The sequence below is a fragment of the Sprattus sprattus genome (assembly GCF_963457725.1).
Source record: "Sprattus sprattus genome assembly, chromosome: 16".
Taxonomy (NCBI): domain Eukaryota; kingdom Metazoa; phylum Chordata; class Actinopteri; order Clupeiformes; family Clupeidae; genus Sprattus; species Sprattus sprattus.
The window spans coordinates 14245883-14262677 of NC_137914.1; the positions used below are offsets into that span (position 1 = coordinate 14245883).

The window sequence follows — 16795 nt, forward strand, 5'->3', positions numbered from 1 at the left end:
CGTGGAAGGATCTTAATTTTTCTACTCGTCTGTCATGGAACCTGTCTCACCAGTGTTGAAGCTGTTTAGTCTCAAAAAAGAAGCTCTTAAAATGATTTATTTATAAACTCTATAGTATGGAGTTGTGCTGTCTGTCTCTTCCTAGGCTGGCTAGTGTTTGATTATGTGGATTATTGTGCTTGATTTGATTCTTTTCTGGAAACTTCCTTTCATAAATAAGTAGATTTAAGTTCCTGTCTCTTGTTAGCGGTGACAAAACTGACCTCGCCGATCAGGCTAGTGTTTGTCTTGTCCTCGAGCAGCAGAACACGTCCGTCTCTTTTTCTGTATGTATCCACATTGGGCTTTTAGTTATTGTTCCTTCACCTCTTTGACATTCAAGAATGAGAGTACATCTTTTGCAAAGACTTTTGATAAAAAAAGGAGAGTGAAAAAAGCTCATGCTTTCTGTGATTGCATTAAGCACAACAACAGCACACGATAGCCCTGATATACAGCTCTCCGGATGTTCATCTAGCAGAGCAAAAGCAAGAATGTCAGGCTGGCTTGAATGACTTTGAACAGTTTAAAAAATGGTATCTGTGTGTCAGTAAGGGTTGGTGAAAGTTTCTCCTCTGTTTACTCCCTCCCTGTGGTCCCTCATGTCTCAGACGGTGGTGACTGAGAGCAGCGGGTTATAGACCTTTTTCCCGTCGCTTGAGCGGCTGCCGTGGGTCAGCAGCTCCTGGATGGTGATCCAGTTGTCCAGGATCCGGCGGTTGCGCTTCTTCATGCTCTTCCGCTGGCTGAGCTCTATGATGTAGGAGGTGGACCGTGCCGGCGAGTCCTGCTGCCCCGCGGCCGACGGCTCCCTTTCGTGGCCGCTACCGTCGCGCTCACGCAGGTAGTCCAGCCGGCTCTGCATCATGAACTCGCGGCGGCGTCGGTGCTCGCGGGCACGCAGCAGCTGCTGCTTGCGCTCCTCCTTGCTCCAGTAGCGTCCCATCTTCATCTCGCTGACGGCGTCATCGTCCGTGGTCATGCCGCTGCGTTCCTCGCGGATCTGCATTGCGCGCGCCTTCAGCAGGCGGTCGCGCACGGGGCGCTTGGCCACGTAGCGTGTCCCGTCGCTGCGGATTTTTACCTTCCACTCCATGCGTGGAGAGGAGGCCGGGGACATCGGCAGTGGCAGGTTCAGGCTCAGCTTGGCTGGGCTGGGGGGCAGGTCAGCGCCCGGGACTGAAGTCAGGGCCCCCTTGTTGGTGCCGCTATCCGGGCTGCTGCTGCCAACAGCGGCCTCACTCTCCCCCTCCACCATTCTCTCCAGCGCCGCTCCGCTGTCGGGGGTGGAGCCTAACTGCATGCAGCTCTGGTAGTGCTCCAGGGGCTTGTTGCTATGGTGACGGCGGGCAAAGTAGGGGCTAGACTCTGCGCTCCGCCCGCCCATCCTGTCGGGTACTTTTGGGGCTCTTCGGGACGGGGTGCCCCACTCAGCGGGCGCTCGTCTGGATGGCGAGTCCAAGCACAGGGACCGGTACTTCTGGTTGGAGTTGCCATTGCTGATCGTCGAGGCCTGCCACTTCCTGTAGCTGGTAGGGGAGTAGGAGCAGTTGAGGTTGGGCCGGCCGCGGTCCCTGTGCTTGTGCATGCTCAGAGGGCTGAGGGGGGGCTCGGAGAACGGGGGTGAGAGGTGCTCGCTCACCAGCGGGGTGCTGCGGCAGCTCTCCCCGCCCGTGTTGTAGGCGCTGGTGCTCTCCTTGTCGGAGCGCTCTCTCTCCGGGAGCTCATTGATATCGGAGAGCTGTGCCTCGGCAGGGCCCGGCGGGGGCGGGGGTGGTGACCCGCGCCCCGACACCTCCTCCTCCATCAGCCAGGCCTTCAAGCAGCGCTCCCTCAGCTGCTGCATTTTCTGCGCGCGCAGAATGTTCCGGCACTTGAATTCCAGGTGACGCAGCTCCTCCTCCAGGAGGGCCATCTCGTGCTCGGACAGATTCAGGTTCTCGTTGCAGTTCACGTCCACCAACGAGACCCCTTTACCCTTCCCCTCTCCTTCGCCCTCCTTTCCAACTTCCTCTCCACCTTTTTCACCTCCTACTTCGTCCCCTTCTCTCGTCTGGGTGTTTGAGTTGCTCTTGTTTCTATCATACTGGCACTTGATCTGCAGGAGCTGCTTGTACCTCTCGCACTCTTCCTCAGTCAGCCCCGGCATCATCATCATCACTGGGCTCATCATGTACCCCCCACCGCCCACTACACCTACCCCACCACACTCATACCCTGGCAGAGGGTCAGAGCTGAGCTGGAGCTCACGGAGGAACAGAGGGGATGGGAGTTCTCCCCGGGCGTGGACCGAGCCGAGACCAGCGGGCCGGAACTTGCGCAGGCTGGCGGGGGTGGTGGTGGCGTTGGTGTTGCAGGCGCTGGTGTGGTCGTCGGCCAGCAGGTCGTGCTCGGACGACTCCTCGTAGCGGGTGCTCTCGTCGGTGCGCCCCACGCCGCTGTCCAGCTCCTGGCTTGTGCTGAGCCCCGCCAGGTGCGAGGTGGGTGTCCGTCTCTCTGCGTCGGCAACCCCGTGAAGAGGCGTGACGGCAGCCGTGCTCACCCCCATCTGCCGCAGTCGGTAGATGCCCGACAGGGGAGATGTGGTCAGGCTGTCCACCTCCATCCCCACAGGCAGCTCCAGCTCCAGCTCCTCTGGGTTATCAGACTAGAAAAAACACATTAGGAATTGTTTTCATTCACACATGCACAGAAGAAATACTGAACACGTTTCACTTAGAGGTATACTTTTCCTCACTATCTGTACTCCATGGGGAGTTAGCGGATGACATTGGCATTATGAATGTCTTGCTCCCTCAGCTGAACAGAAGAGGCAGAAGACACACGCATCTGAGTGGAAAGTTTTCATAATTATTCCGCACCAGCTGCTCAGAGCCCAGATGGACATTTAGCGTGAAAATGAGCTGTATAGATTATTTTTAACACAGTTTAAAAACTGACTGTTGATTGGTGGCCACAGTATCAGCTGGGGATAGTAGAAAAATATATAATCCATATATGGAAGAAAAATATTGCCATGATTCAGCCAGTCAGCATTTAAACACTAGATGGCGATGTGATAGTGCCAAAAAAGAGCACAGTTCTCCATTTTTCATCTCTGACTTGTGAAACCGCACAGGAGCGCTCTGTCTACCTCATCAATCTATTATTGAATGGGTGCTATTGCCATGCAAGCTTCCACTATTAGACCTGTGAATATTTAACCCTTTCTGGTCTTCACCAGACATCAATAAGCCTAGGGATCGATAAGCTTTTGAGCAGTATTTGATTTAATGAGATGTATAATTCTGGTTTGAAGGGCATCAATAGACTCTTCCTATGTGGGGTTATTAGGGCCTTGATCAATCCCAGTTTCATTTGTATTGTTCTCGCCGTGCCGTATGCAGGGAAAGCTCAATTGATTGTGCTCTTTGTGTGAGCCTGACTCACAACAAAGCCCCCTCTCCCACTCTCTTAATGCCTCCCAATGATTCAGTAAGCCCTTGATCTCTACCTCTCTCTCTATCTCTCTCTCTCTCTGTCTCTGCCTCACATTCCTCTCAAGCTTTCTTTCTCCTCTCTCAACCCCTCTTCCATTAATCTTTCTCTCTTTGTTTCAAGAAAGGTGAGCCCAGAGCAAACTGCTGAAGGTGTGAAAATGCAGTTTGTTTTGAGAAGCACATACCGTATTTACCGTAAATCAGTGCTCCACTGATTTACCACCATGTGCCTTACAAGTGAACTGCAGTTATTTCTGTATGAGTCATTCGAGTCAATCAAAAGCTTGCTTGTTTTGTTTTGATCTGATCGTGATGCATGTTTACTGTGAGAATATGCTGTGCAACTCTGCTGTGTTCAAGAGATAGAGTCTGCACCAGGTGATTGGTAGCACCCTATCCTCCTTGCGGTGTAACTGGGCAAGTCAATATGTCAGTCTGCTTCTTCGCTAAATTGAATGTGTCCATATATCAGGGGGTGTTCAGTCTAAATGTCAATCTAACACACAAAAAAACTGGTCCCGTTTCAATTTGTAGCCTCCTCTAACTGTAGCCGGAGGACTCTCTTGGTGTCTAACCACATCTCTACACGAGAGCCTTACAAATGCTTTTTATTTCTGCGCGGGTGGATATTTTCTGTTTGGATCTAGAAAAATGTCCTCAAGAGGGCCCTCGAGCGACGACAGACTGAGAGTAATTTTCCTTCCTCTATTTTATTTCTTTTCATCCCTCTTGCACCTTCCCCTCTCATCCTCTCAACCGGCCTCTCTCCATCATTCTTTCCACCCCCTTCAACCCTCCCCCTGCTTTCCATCTCCATGTCTTTTTCGGCGTGAATTAATGGTATTCAACTTCAGAACTGTAAACCTGCTTCTCGTCTTTTCTTTTCCACATGGGATACTTGCTAATGGAAGTGCCACTGAAAGCCCTGTCAGCCCTCAGCCACAGTCAGCATATGATTGCCATGGTGACTGATATGCACGCCATGTTTCACTTCGGTCAGCAAAACACGCCATTCATTTTGGGATGTGTAGCCAGTTGGAAAAAAGACAGATTGGATTGGAGGTGTATTTATGTATGTATGTATGTATGTGAAGTGTGTGTGTGTGTGTGTGTGTGTGTGTGTGTGTGTGTGTGTGTGTGTGTGTGTGTGTGTGTGTGTGTGTGTGTGTGTGTGTGTGTGTGTGTGTGTGTGTGTGTGTGTGTGTGTGTGTGTTCATTTGTGAGTGCAATATGCCTCCAGCATGACTGTCTGAGTTAATTGGTATTTATGTGCAGAAGGTTCACGTCTGACTAAGTTAATAGAGGGGATCTTGGCCTGTTGAGTGTGTGTTTTTCGTTGTGCGTGTGTGTGTCCAGTTGTGTGTATGTCTCTTTATTATGACAGTGGTTTGTGATATTCACCTCTCTTTCAGGTCGAGCCAAGAGCAAAGAAATATTGGTGCTGTCCTCTCGGGTCAGAACGGCCACCGCCTCCTCCCTGTCCTGAACATCCACTCCATTTATCTGAGAGAGAGAGAGAGAGAGAGAGAGAGAGAGAAAGAGGGAGATAGACAACACACGGCTGAATCAGGACCCAAGTGTCACAGTAGAAAATGAAATAAACCACCCATAAATATGGGTGGTGGTGGCAACGTTAATGAATTTGGCACACTGTGCAAAAGTGTAATATGCTCCCCAGACAGTGGTACTGAAGGTGCATTTTCATGCTCTTTAGTTACGCCGGGAGAAAGAGCCACCAGCATCTGGAGCGGGGCCCGTAACCATGGTTACATGAAAAGCGCACTTGATTATATTCCCTATATTCCCTCTTTTTTTTTTTGTTGTCGCCGGGTAAAAACCGGTACTGTCTGGCTTGTCTATTTTTACACACGTGTTTCTGGGGGCCTGAGACTTCTCAGCAGGAGGATGTGGTGCACTTCCTAATGCAGATGGCTGACATTTTAACAAGGCAGTTGAATCACAGTGGTAGAGTGCGCATTATGAGCATACCTGTAAGATTCTGTCACCCTGTCTGATCCTCCCATCTTTTGCTGCGATGCTGTCGGGATTTACCTGCACATATCAAAGGAACCATTTTTGTCTTAACAGTCCCAAAGATTCCTATTCCACTACTTTACAAGTCTTGAACACCAAATAAGTTGACTAATGATGAAAGAGTACAATCTAGAATATTTCAAGATTCTCCACCACTAGATTCTTATACATGGGTTCTCCATTTTACCTCCTCTAAAGTTGCAATTAAAGGTTCTTAAACGTTTTTGCCAAAAATGTGTGTTTTGAATTGTACATATTCCATGTAGCCTTGTGGTTTGCAAAGAACCCATGAAAGAGCTTTTTGATTATACCGCATTGATGAAGATGTAGGTGCTGATGACAGCTGTAGTGCCTTACCTCTCCCACATAAATGCCTTGGTCTTCTTCATCATCTGTGCGGTAACACACGGTCAAGCCCAGCTTGTCCTGCTGACTGGACTTATACAGCGCCACCTCCTGAGAAATATGAACAGTCAAGCACAGAAGCCAGTGATCTATAGCCTACCCTTGCCCTGCTGCTGGCCCTCATGAATAATGCATTTGGCTTTGATAAATGACGACTCAGACAGCTGCTCCACTCGGAGTCTCTAACAGGGCTTGCTTTGAGCCACTGGATCCCTCAGATCAGTGGGGGATCCATTTCGAAATCAGCTCTTATCTGAGAAGATTGTTGGAGAGGCCCCAAGTGTTTGTAGCCTAAAGAAAACTGTAGAAATATGCAATATGCTGTATGTCACCTGTTGTAATATTTGAACAGTAAGTGATGGAACTCAGACCTCATATTCCAGCTCGTCTTGTCTGTCTACTTCATGATGGGTGACGTCAAAGTAGTCATTGGGGTCATGGTACACATGCTCCAAAGAACAGCTGACATTGAGGAAAAGGGAGAAAGGAGATACAGGGTCAGTCCCCTGAACCATCATTTCATGTACCGCAGAAGAGACTTACACACTTCACATCAAACATTAAACAACTATTGTTTTGCACTGTGCAGAGTGATGTGTCATCAGTGCCAGTGAATATCTTTGTACAGGATATCACACAAACACAAACTTAAAGGAGATGGTCAGCCATTTTCAGGGTAAGACTTTAAAATGCAATTTTTTGTAGAGTGTGTAAAGTTCTGAAATAAAAACTCCAACACAGTAAGTAGTGTTTAAAATGTTTAGCAACTGATTCGTTAATGGTATAACTTTTTAATGAACCCAGAGCGGCCCCTCCTGGACAGAATGAAACGTCACCAACCTACACCATCAGCCGTAAACATTACAACCCTGTTTTCCTTACTTTGTGACTCTGACTGTTACCCAGGGGGTTAGGGGCTAAGGGCTCTGGGGTTTGTTCAGGACAGATTTCCGCCCAGTCCATGACATCTCATCCGCCATCAATGACTTTCAATTCACATGACTGAGAGTGGTGATCTCTGTTTGTCATAACTTTGTCATCTGTTTGTAATAACTTTGAATCAGTCCAGAGGCATCAAGGTATAGGATGGCTCTAGTTTTAGCTGATGATACCCACAATTTAAATGTAGCTTTGAGAAACCTGGATCCATTGAGTTATTGTATCACATCATCTACTGTAGGTGTGAGATGTCTTTCTCATTCATCACATGAAGTGATTGAGTATCCTCATGTCTGCACAAATGCTTACAGTTTCTGGGTATTTGGGCTTTTGAACAGGAATGATTGGAGAAACCCATGGAGTGGAACTATCAACCTTCTCATTGACACCAATGTACTCTAGATGTTGCAATTCAGCTTCACTTCAATTCCTTACATGAAATGATACGCTTCTGTGAGGTTGTGTGACGGCAGGAATATATTTTCTTATGCAACTTGACCTCAGTCATCTAATTTGCCCACGCCATGAAAGAGGTCATCATACTCAGTAAGGAGGTCATCTACTGCATTCACTTGTTTGAGGTTGTTGTGGGCTGCACTAGCTGTAGCGGAGATGTGTGAAATGCATTGGAAAATTTGATTAGCCCCAAGCAGTACTTGATTAGTTACTAGCAGTGTCGTGGCCAAGTGCACTGCTATTTCTTCCTTTTAGCAGGTGAATGGTTGCATTTGTGAACTGTGACTTGGATTCCACCAGCCAGGTGAATTTCCCACTGGCAGGCAGTGGTGTGTGTGTGTGTGTGTGAACAATAAGGAAAGATGGGAACTGTACATTTTGTGAGTGAGGGCTTGTATTTCAATTGCTGATGAGATATTTCATCAATGACATTCACAGTTATCCTTCTATCACTTTTATTACTTTTATCGCAGTCGCTGACCTTTAGCTCTGCATGTGGGAGATTTGCTTTTGGTTGGGAAACTGTGTCTCTGTGTCTCTCTGTGTTGCTTGAGATGTAATGCCACTGTTTTCACTGGCATGTACATCTTTACTTCGACCTCTGATGGCATCCTTGTGCTAGAATTTTGCAAAATGTCCTTGTTTTCCACAAGCGTTGCATATTTCGCTTATTTCGCTTATTTCGATGCCGGTCAGGGCTTTTCTTCACATTGTAGAACACTGTAAACACGGCACAAGCTGACACACTAGATACTACCAGCACAGGCTCAGTACAATATTCAGTATTGTATTGCACATTCCAGGAGGGTTACTCACAGATCATTCAGCAGGTACGGCTCCATCTGTGGTGGCAGAGGTGGGGATGGAGGTGGTGGTGGAGTCCCACTTGTTGTCACACAGGGTCCATTTCCCAGAATGCTTTGAAAGCTGATGTCCGTCTGGGTGCTGTTGTCCATGCAGTCCGAGATGGCCAGCACTCTGGCCGTGCCCCCTGCCATACCAGTCCTCCTTCTGTGCCCTTTGCGCACCACTTGAAGAAGCAAAGGATCATGGGGATGCCCATCCTGGTTGTGACCCAGGTGACATCCTCTTTTCTCCTTGAGCTTTGGTCAGACAAAAAGAGAGAGAAGAGGAAGAAAAAGAAGAAGAAACATTTAACATTGATTAAATTATTTAAAGAAACAGATCAAGAAATATTCATGACAGACAGACATTCTGTAATAAAACAAATTGCATGGATACTGAGTCAGGCAGTGGTAGAGCTAATATTATCTGATATGGAGAGCAAAAGAATAAAGGACCACGATATCAAAGGCACATTATTTAACAGGGTTGGACAGGCTTTGACATTCAATCCGAGAAGTTAGTTATAATTAATGGTGAAACTGGCACACATCCAAAAGCACTTTGTGGTCGGAGTAGACAGTAGGATCAGTGTACAACAAAAGCAGAACAATGTTCAAAGCAGTCATCAAACATGCTCATATCTGACCCTTCTCAGATCAAAGAAATACCTGCACATCATGTCTACATGCACACGCTAAGAATTTAACATTATTTAAGTAAAAGTGTGACAGGCCAACCTTAATTTCGCCATCAATAGGACGCAGTATGTTCCCTTTCTGTGAAGGAGAGAGAGAGAGAGCATTTGACAGTCACACGTCAGTTTTGAAGGGGGATGGGCAGTCATTACTGTGGCAATTATGGTGCTGCACGAAGACAATGTATTATTCATTAACGCATCTCAGTGAAACACAATTAATATTCAATAAACTCAGCTGGATAGTGCCTCATAATGTCATCAAAAGCTGCATCAAAAGCTGTCAGTTTGGAGACATACACACACAGACATACATTGCCTAGGCATAAATGCCACTTTTTATGTTTATGTTCTACTTGAAGGGTAAAGGCACAGACATTTTATAGGCACATAATATGAGAATTTAAGCCCAGTGACAGCCAACAATAACACCTGACATGTGTTAAATCCCCACAACGACCCACACGGTTTTCCCAGACCATTTTCTGAGCTTTCTCTATTCCCTCATTTAGTTGTACATTATCATCGTTTCTCTTCCCCTGGTTGCTTAGTAGATTGTCACAGGTGCTAAATGCTCTGCTGCTCTGGGATCCTAACTCTGTGTGACCTGCTGTCTGGCTGACTATGCGTCCTCCAACAGTACATGAGACACCGCCCCCTCATCCTATCGCCATCCCCGGGTCCTGTGGGGCCACTAAGACGGAGAGAGATTTATACAGTGAGGCGTGTGATCCGAAAATCAATGGCGGGTTAATTCTGTTGACGCACAAATGTGACCTCTAAGCCTTCTCATCTCCCTCATGGTATTCACTCAGGACCCCAGAAATGAACGACCCTTTGATCTCCTCTCCCTTATTTTCCTTTGCCATCTCACCCTTACATCTCCCTCTCCGCATCTTCCCACGGACTCATAGACAGAGAGAGAGAGAGGGGGAGAAATGATAAATACTTATTGTTGCTGATATTAATCCCTTTATTGCTTATTATTCTGGGCAGGACTGACTGGCCTGTGAGTAAATGTCAGGGTTCACTGCTGGCGCTCTGATGAAGCATGGCAGTGGGGATGAGAGCACGCCTCCTCCCCCCTTCCCCACCCTGTCAGGAGACATTACCAGCCTCCCCCGAGGACATCCGCCAGGGTTCGGCCATAATTTAATCGGACACATTACCTGTGGAGGTGAGCATCCAAACAGTGAATTACTTATGAAGGAGGCTCAACATGAATATGGATTCAATTATATTTCTACAGGTCCTCAATGCCCAAGTATGTTCCTGTGCATTATGTTAACTGAATAGCAATTACTTCGTAATGATTCGACAGAGAAAGGGGGGGCGGGGGGTAACGCTGTGGATGTTACTGTTATCAACATGAAGCCAGGAGACAGCAATTATGTATCTGTCTGTTGGTAGGCCCTTATTAACCTTGACCTTGAAATTTGGCCTCTTTCCTCCAATCGCCTCTTTAATTACCACCGATCTGTGGGCAGGCGGGTGCTGGCATCCTGTGCCACATCGGCCTCACTCTGCGTAACCAGTGCCCTTGTTTTTCAGGATTCAGTTCAGCTCTAATCGTTTTCCTGATGCTAAATTCCCAAGGCCTCTGGTGTTGTAATCGTCATATCAGTTGATTGCTTCCAGTTGTGAGGTATCTGAGACAAGAGCACATTTCCAGCATAGCCAGGCAATTTGTTGCATGCTGCAGATTTCCCCCGCTTGTTAGCCCGCAGCTTTTTCTTAGGAATTCTGAAATTGTGCATTCCTCATTTATCTGGGGTTCATTCATCACTCAAGGGTATGGTTCTCTTAATACCACCAATTGTGTTGTCACATGCCTCATTTTAGTAGCTCAAGTGTGCATAGACTGATGCTGAGTTAAGGAAAAGAGGATTTGCTTTTTGTGTGTGATTGTGTATGTGTGGTTCTGTATGTGTGTGTATGAGTGGGTGTAGTTGCACATCTGGCTGAACTACATTCATTCATTCTGCTTCCAAACCTCTTGCAGCCTCCTCTGTCTCCAACCCTCTTTCTGACCTTTACCCTCCCCTCACCTCTCTCCCCCTCACTGTCTGCCCTTCTCTCTTCTACCCACCCATCCCCCCACCCCCTGCCTCTCTTGTGTCTGATCCAATCTACAGTTCATCAGCTCTCCATTTCCCCCAGCTCTCTCGCCCCTAATTCCCTCTCCTGCCTCATCTCTCTCTGCAGGGAGCTCAGAGTGAACCCTCACCCCCATTGATCCTGTGTCCACTTCAACAGTAATGTCTCTCAGGTGGGCTGACATGAACTTCTACGAGGGACTAGGCAGGGGCCTGAGGTGGGCTTTAGTGTTTGGTTGTGAGATGTTAGGTGACTACTGTGGGTCAAGCGGCAGATTAAAGGGTGGGGATTGTGCTGCTGGGTGTTGAAGGATGAGAGAATTTTCTAATGCAGGTTGTGCACATAAAAAGGCGCTTGTGTGTGCGTGTGTGTCTATGTGTCACCGTGTATTCATTTTTGTCGCTGTCTGTGTGTCTGTGCTTTACTGTGAGAAAGCATATAAGTCTTGCTTAATGACCCCAGTTGCCATGGCAACGGCATCCCATAGAGACGAATTTGACAGCCCGTGCAGTGAGAGAAAGAGAGAAACAGAAGACCACCAGACACGGAGGGTGGGTCGTGGGGGGGATTAGGGAAAGAGTGCTTAGAGGAGCTCTATCGCTCTCTCTTTTTTTTTGGGGTGGGGGGGGGGGGGGGGGGGGGGGGGCTGTTCTGCACTAAATTTCCCCACCATTAATATTTATCGTTTATTTCAAAGCCAGTTCTTGACTTGGAATATCACCGGCCGTGGTTTTTTTTGTCTAAATGGCGGCCTCATCATGCGGCTTGAATACTAAATTACGGCAGTCTGCCTGCAATCCAGCACCCGGTGTCGTTAGACTTGAATTAGGCATGAGGGAAAGGTACATGAGGGAGCAGTGCCACCTCCACATCAATAATCACCTCAGTAGAGCAAGGCAGTCGAGCTTGTCTGGGACTGGTGGTTGCTATTATTATCCAGCCAACCAGAAAGCATACCGAACAGGAGCGAAACGACATCCACACGTCAGGAAATTGGGAGACAGCCTGTGCGACGTACTGTATGAGCCTGGCGAAGTGGTGCCATGAATTTTCAAGTGTGAAGTTGCCGTTTCCTTGTTAGCGTGAACACCCCCAACTTCCTCCGCAATCTAGTGATATCATTAATGATGTCATGCATGGTTTTGATTTATTCTCTGTCACAGCTGAAGAGGCTGTGTGTTATGAGAGCATGTTGAGAGGCTGAGCTGATGGTTAAAGGAAAGCCATCTGTGAATTGCCTGGGGCAGCTAAAGGGAGATCAAAATAATCTGGGGAATGAAAAAAAAAAGAAAATTGAGAGGATCAAGTGTGAGATCCCCCCCCCTTATTTTTAGAAGGGGCTGTGACCATCCTGCCATAACATAAGGGTCCCGGGAGACTTTGAATGGCTTTGTGGAAAATGCTCAGGACCAGCCACCCCGAACAGGGGCACTCGACCCACGTCAAATTGGGAGACTTTTGAAAGAATATCTCTCAAGTGTGCTGTATATATCATGTGTCCAAGAGACTGTGCTCAAGAAGATTTTCTTCACATTTTGCTTCCCTGTATTTTGGCTGTCACTTATAAAAGTGAGGATGGAAGAACTCATATTAGTATGGCATACATCAGAAGAGAAGACAGTTTCTTGACCTTTGCGTTTTGAAAAAGCCCACTGCAGGCCCATTATAGACAGATACTGTGACGGTGACATTTCACAACAGTCAGCGAAGAGCAAAGGTTAATGCAACGAAAGTTAATGCAATTTCAAAGAGCACAACAAACTCACAATATTTTCAGTAGCTCAGCCATTTGGTCATGGCTCGATTTGTTTTTACTTTAATTTGTCTTTCCACTTTGGTGTAATACATTTTCACCATGAGGGTCACAAACCTAAACCTCAAAACATACTAGAGTCAATCAGACCCTAGAGAATCCATAATAATGATGATTCTCTTGTTCCTCTTTCAGTCTTCTTTCTCAAGCAGTTCCATTGAACAGTCAATATCAATCATGTTACCTGATGGCGGTCCCCCTGGAACAAATACCCAGCCCTTGGGATACCTCCAGGAGTCTGTCCTCAGAGTGTATCACTCATGTATATGGATTTCACTGGGAGTTTTACAACCACTGACAAGACTCATTTCCTGTGAATGAATGTAAGTGTGTGTGCATGCTATTTCCCATTCATCCATAGAACTCTATTGTTGAGTTACATGTGTAATGCATGCAACCGTTTTCCTGATGTGTTTTTAACACAAAGGTCAGGGAGGGACATGCATTTTAACTCAATTAAACCAATGCAATCACCAATCCCCGGAAGTTAAATTACACTTCAGTTACATTACACTACAACTCTATGGCAGACAGCATCAATAGGGGAAAAGACGTCTGACTGGAGTGCTGTCACACTGCAGGTCAGAGGTCACCGCTGAGGGGGGGGGGGGAGGGGGTTCAGTAGGCTCACCTGGAACATGATCCGGTACTGCTCCTCCGGGCGCTTCACCACACACATGTTGCACCCCATCTCAAACTGGCAACAATGTCTTCTGGCACTTTCTTGATCAGGCCCTGCTGTTCTCTCTTCTTTTCCTCTAATACTACGATGTTGGACGGCTGGGCAAGTCCAATTACGCCCAAGTCCAATTACAGGAGCCTTTCAGTGAGATCAGAGGTGTGACCCTAGCAGGGAGAACACCTTTGATGTTCTCTTGGTGCCTGTGTTATGCATTCATTCAGCGCAGTGATGCTGGTGGACAGAGGCATTACAAAAAGAAAAGTGTGCTTAAATATGCAGCGGAGCCAGAGGAGATGAAAAGATGTAGCTTTTCTGCTTCAGGCAGCTCGGTCAGTGGTCCATAGGGTAGGTGCAGCAGGGCTGACGGAGCAGCATGCCGGGGAGTTTCCACTGCGATGCGATCAAAACCAGTCAATCAGTAGAGAATATGTGTGGGAGGAACGTGCCTAGGTTTTCTTTTCAAATTTTCTGAAACTTAAATGACTCCATTAATCCTAAGCCTTCCAAATGTATTCCTAACCTTCTGTGTTTCAACGTTTATGAAAAAAACAAGACAAAAAATATTTAAAGAAAAATGTTTTTTTTTTTTTTATAGTAACATCTGCTTTCATGTAGATTCATGCACAGTTAGATGCCAATGCATATGTGGTGTGTTGTTCTCCCTGATAACCACATTTAGTTCGTTATGTGCTTATTTACATAGAGTTTCTCTGCAATGCCCCTATGAGAGCACTTCAGTATTCAATTAAATAGCAGAATGCCTGATTTTATGCAAATATTTACAACCTAATCCACTGAGTGTCTCCCTGTGGGATCTCCTAGGTGCTTTTCCTTTGTACTCATACTATTTATTTGTGCTATTTTTAGACGAATGATAATAAACTGCATTTATTTACTCCCACCTTGTTAGCAGGTTCCAATATTACATTCACAGCATTTGCATAACTACACCACTCACAGATTTAAAGACTGCAAGTTGTGAGTGAATGTGGCTTACCTGTTGAGTGCTCTCATTTAAAGTTTACCATCAAATAACAGATTTACTTTTACCATCAAAAATGCATTATTTTCAACATTAAATTCTTCTTATTAAAAACTGTATTTATAAAATGTATATTTGCGTCTTCATTTTAATCTTTATCTCTCAATGCAAATTCTAGCATGTGAATTAACTGAAAGCACCATGGCATAATAGTAAGTCATCTAGATACCACTCTGAGTCTAATAGATGTCATGACAGCCGATTTTTACCTGAATTCTATTTGCATTTTGCCTTCCCTGAGTGCTGCAGATGGGTGATGTCTCTCGTTTGTCACCCACAGACAGACAGCACAGCACCCAGTCCCCTCAGCTGCCTGTGTCAGATGAGCATGCTGCGATCCTATAAGTTTCTGAGAAGTGAGTGACTGCTGCTGTCACGACACGTCTGAACTAGTGTCACCCATCCATCCTCCCCTCTTTACCTGACAGTCTTCTATCCCCCTTTTATCTCTCTCTCTCTCCCTATTTCTCTGCCTCTCCCTGGAAGCTCAGGGATGTGTTCAGATTTCTTACCTTGCCCTCACTCAGACTCATTTATCTTGGAGACAGCGACTGAGATTGGTTGAGTTGCTCTGGAAACTGTGGAGAAATGTGAAGACGAGGAAAAAAGCCGATCGCAGATAAAACGAGGAGCACCAAGAGTGAGATGCTCTGGCTCTGCAAGTGAATGGATGGGCTAGTTCTTGTCCAGCAGGGGGAAAAGGTGCCCCCCTCCCCTCTCAAAAAAACTCCAAGGTGATGTTTTTCCCAAAAAAAGAAAACACACAGCTGATGCAAGCCTTTTGCTTCTTCTACCAAGGCTTTAGAATAATCCAGTTTAGCTAAGCTCCTTTGATGAGTGAATCATCATATTGCATTGAGAGAAAAAACATGAAATAAAATGCCTTCATCCATTCAGTAAACCAGATGATCACGTCTCAGTGTGCGTCTTCAGGCCAAGCTCCCTCACTGCGTGGTCGCACACAAAGGCTGAGCCCAGCCGCGAGAAGCATGGCATTCTAAACGGCGTGGCTGACACCATTCCAAACGGCGGCAGAAATCTCTCTCTCCCTCTCTCTTTCTCGCTCAGCTGCAGCAGAAGCCAGCATCCACCAGCTACATCTCATTCCCTCTCCGGTGGGCCTGCAGTGGTTCCTCCCCTCCCCTGCTCCCTCCCACCAGGATTTTTGCCATCTTCTTATTTGCTGCTCTCCTTTTCTCCCTGCCCCCTTCCATGTACCTCTCTCATTCTGTTCCCCCCCTCCTCTCTTTCTCTATGCCTTTCCCTGTTACCTGAGCAACAGCTTAGCATCCCCGCCAAGTAACACACATATTGTGCTTTTGTTATGCTGATTATTTTCAGTGGGAAATATATATATAAGCCCTTTGCTAAGCTGATGTGCTTATAGGGTTCCTTATAATCAAAAACACGGCATCTTCAGGCACTAATGAGTTTTGTGCAAATCTAACATTTGATTACAAATTTGAATCCATTGATATAAGGCGACAGCAGAAGGTGGTTGTAAGGAGAGAATATATGCCGTGCTTACTGGCAATGAGGAAAAGGTCACGAGAGCTAATGTCAGATAATACTGTAATCCCAGCCTGAGTTATTGGTCTCCCATATCTTTATGAATAGGACGCTACCTGTCTGACTATTACAGACGGTCATGGCAGAACAGTAAATTACATTTGATAGTTCCCTCCCTGCGTTCTACAGATAATCCTTAGCTTCTCTCACAGCGGCTTCACTCCCTCGCCACCACACAGCCTCTGTATACCCCCCCCCCCCCCCCCCCCCCCAAAAAAAAAGAGGACTGTTTTTTCGGTTTTGTTTTCTTATCAGGGTATTTATGGCCACTGCTGCAACAGATTGGTTGTTGAGGACCAGGATTATCCCAATACACCAGCGTACAATACCCTCAGATCATCTGTTGACCCCTTCCTGTCGTCTTTGCTCCCTTAATACGTCCATCTAAACCACACGGTCTGCGCTGGAATACATTTGGGCTCTAATCTTTCTTTCCCTATCCCGGGCTGCAGACACAGAGGGATTTTGTCTGCGTTATTATTTGGGGTAGGACGGCGTGTGGTACAGAGCAAAGAGCCCTGTGTGGGTGTTATGGGTGTTATGGGAGAGAGTGTGTAAGTCTTCGTCCCCTCTTGCCTTTCTGCCCAGCCACTCGCCCATCAGCGCCCGGTGAGTGCTGTTAATCACCAGGAGAGCAATTGCCCTGAGTCACCTCTCTGTCATGCATCACTCCCCGCTGCATCATAAACACTCTCAGACA

General features: G+C 46.8%; 1 protein-coding gene across 1 annotated transcript; it reads right to left on the reverse strand.

The window, feature by feature from the left end:
• Window positions 1–646: 646 nt before the first annotated feature.
• On the reverse strand, window positions 647–13493 carry pdzd4 (PDZ domain containing 4; the record flags this gene model as incomplete). The annotated part of the gene is made up of 8 exons (XM_080853258.1): window positions 647–2686; window positions 4920–5021; window positions 5508–5570; window positions 5910–6008; window positions 6329–6419; window positions 8169–8455; window positions 8936–8974; window positions 13434–13493. 8 exons carry the CDS (start codon window positions 13491–13493, stop codon window positions 647–649), a joined length of 2781 nt encoding a protein of 926 aa, XP_080709384.1.
• Between the last annotated feature and the right edge of the window lie 3302 nt (window positions 13494–16795).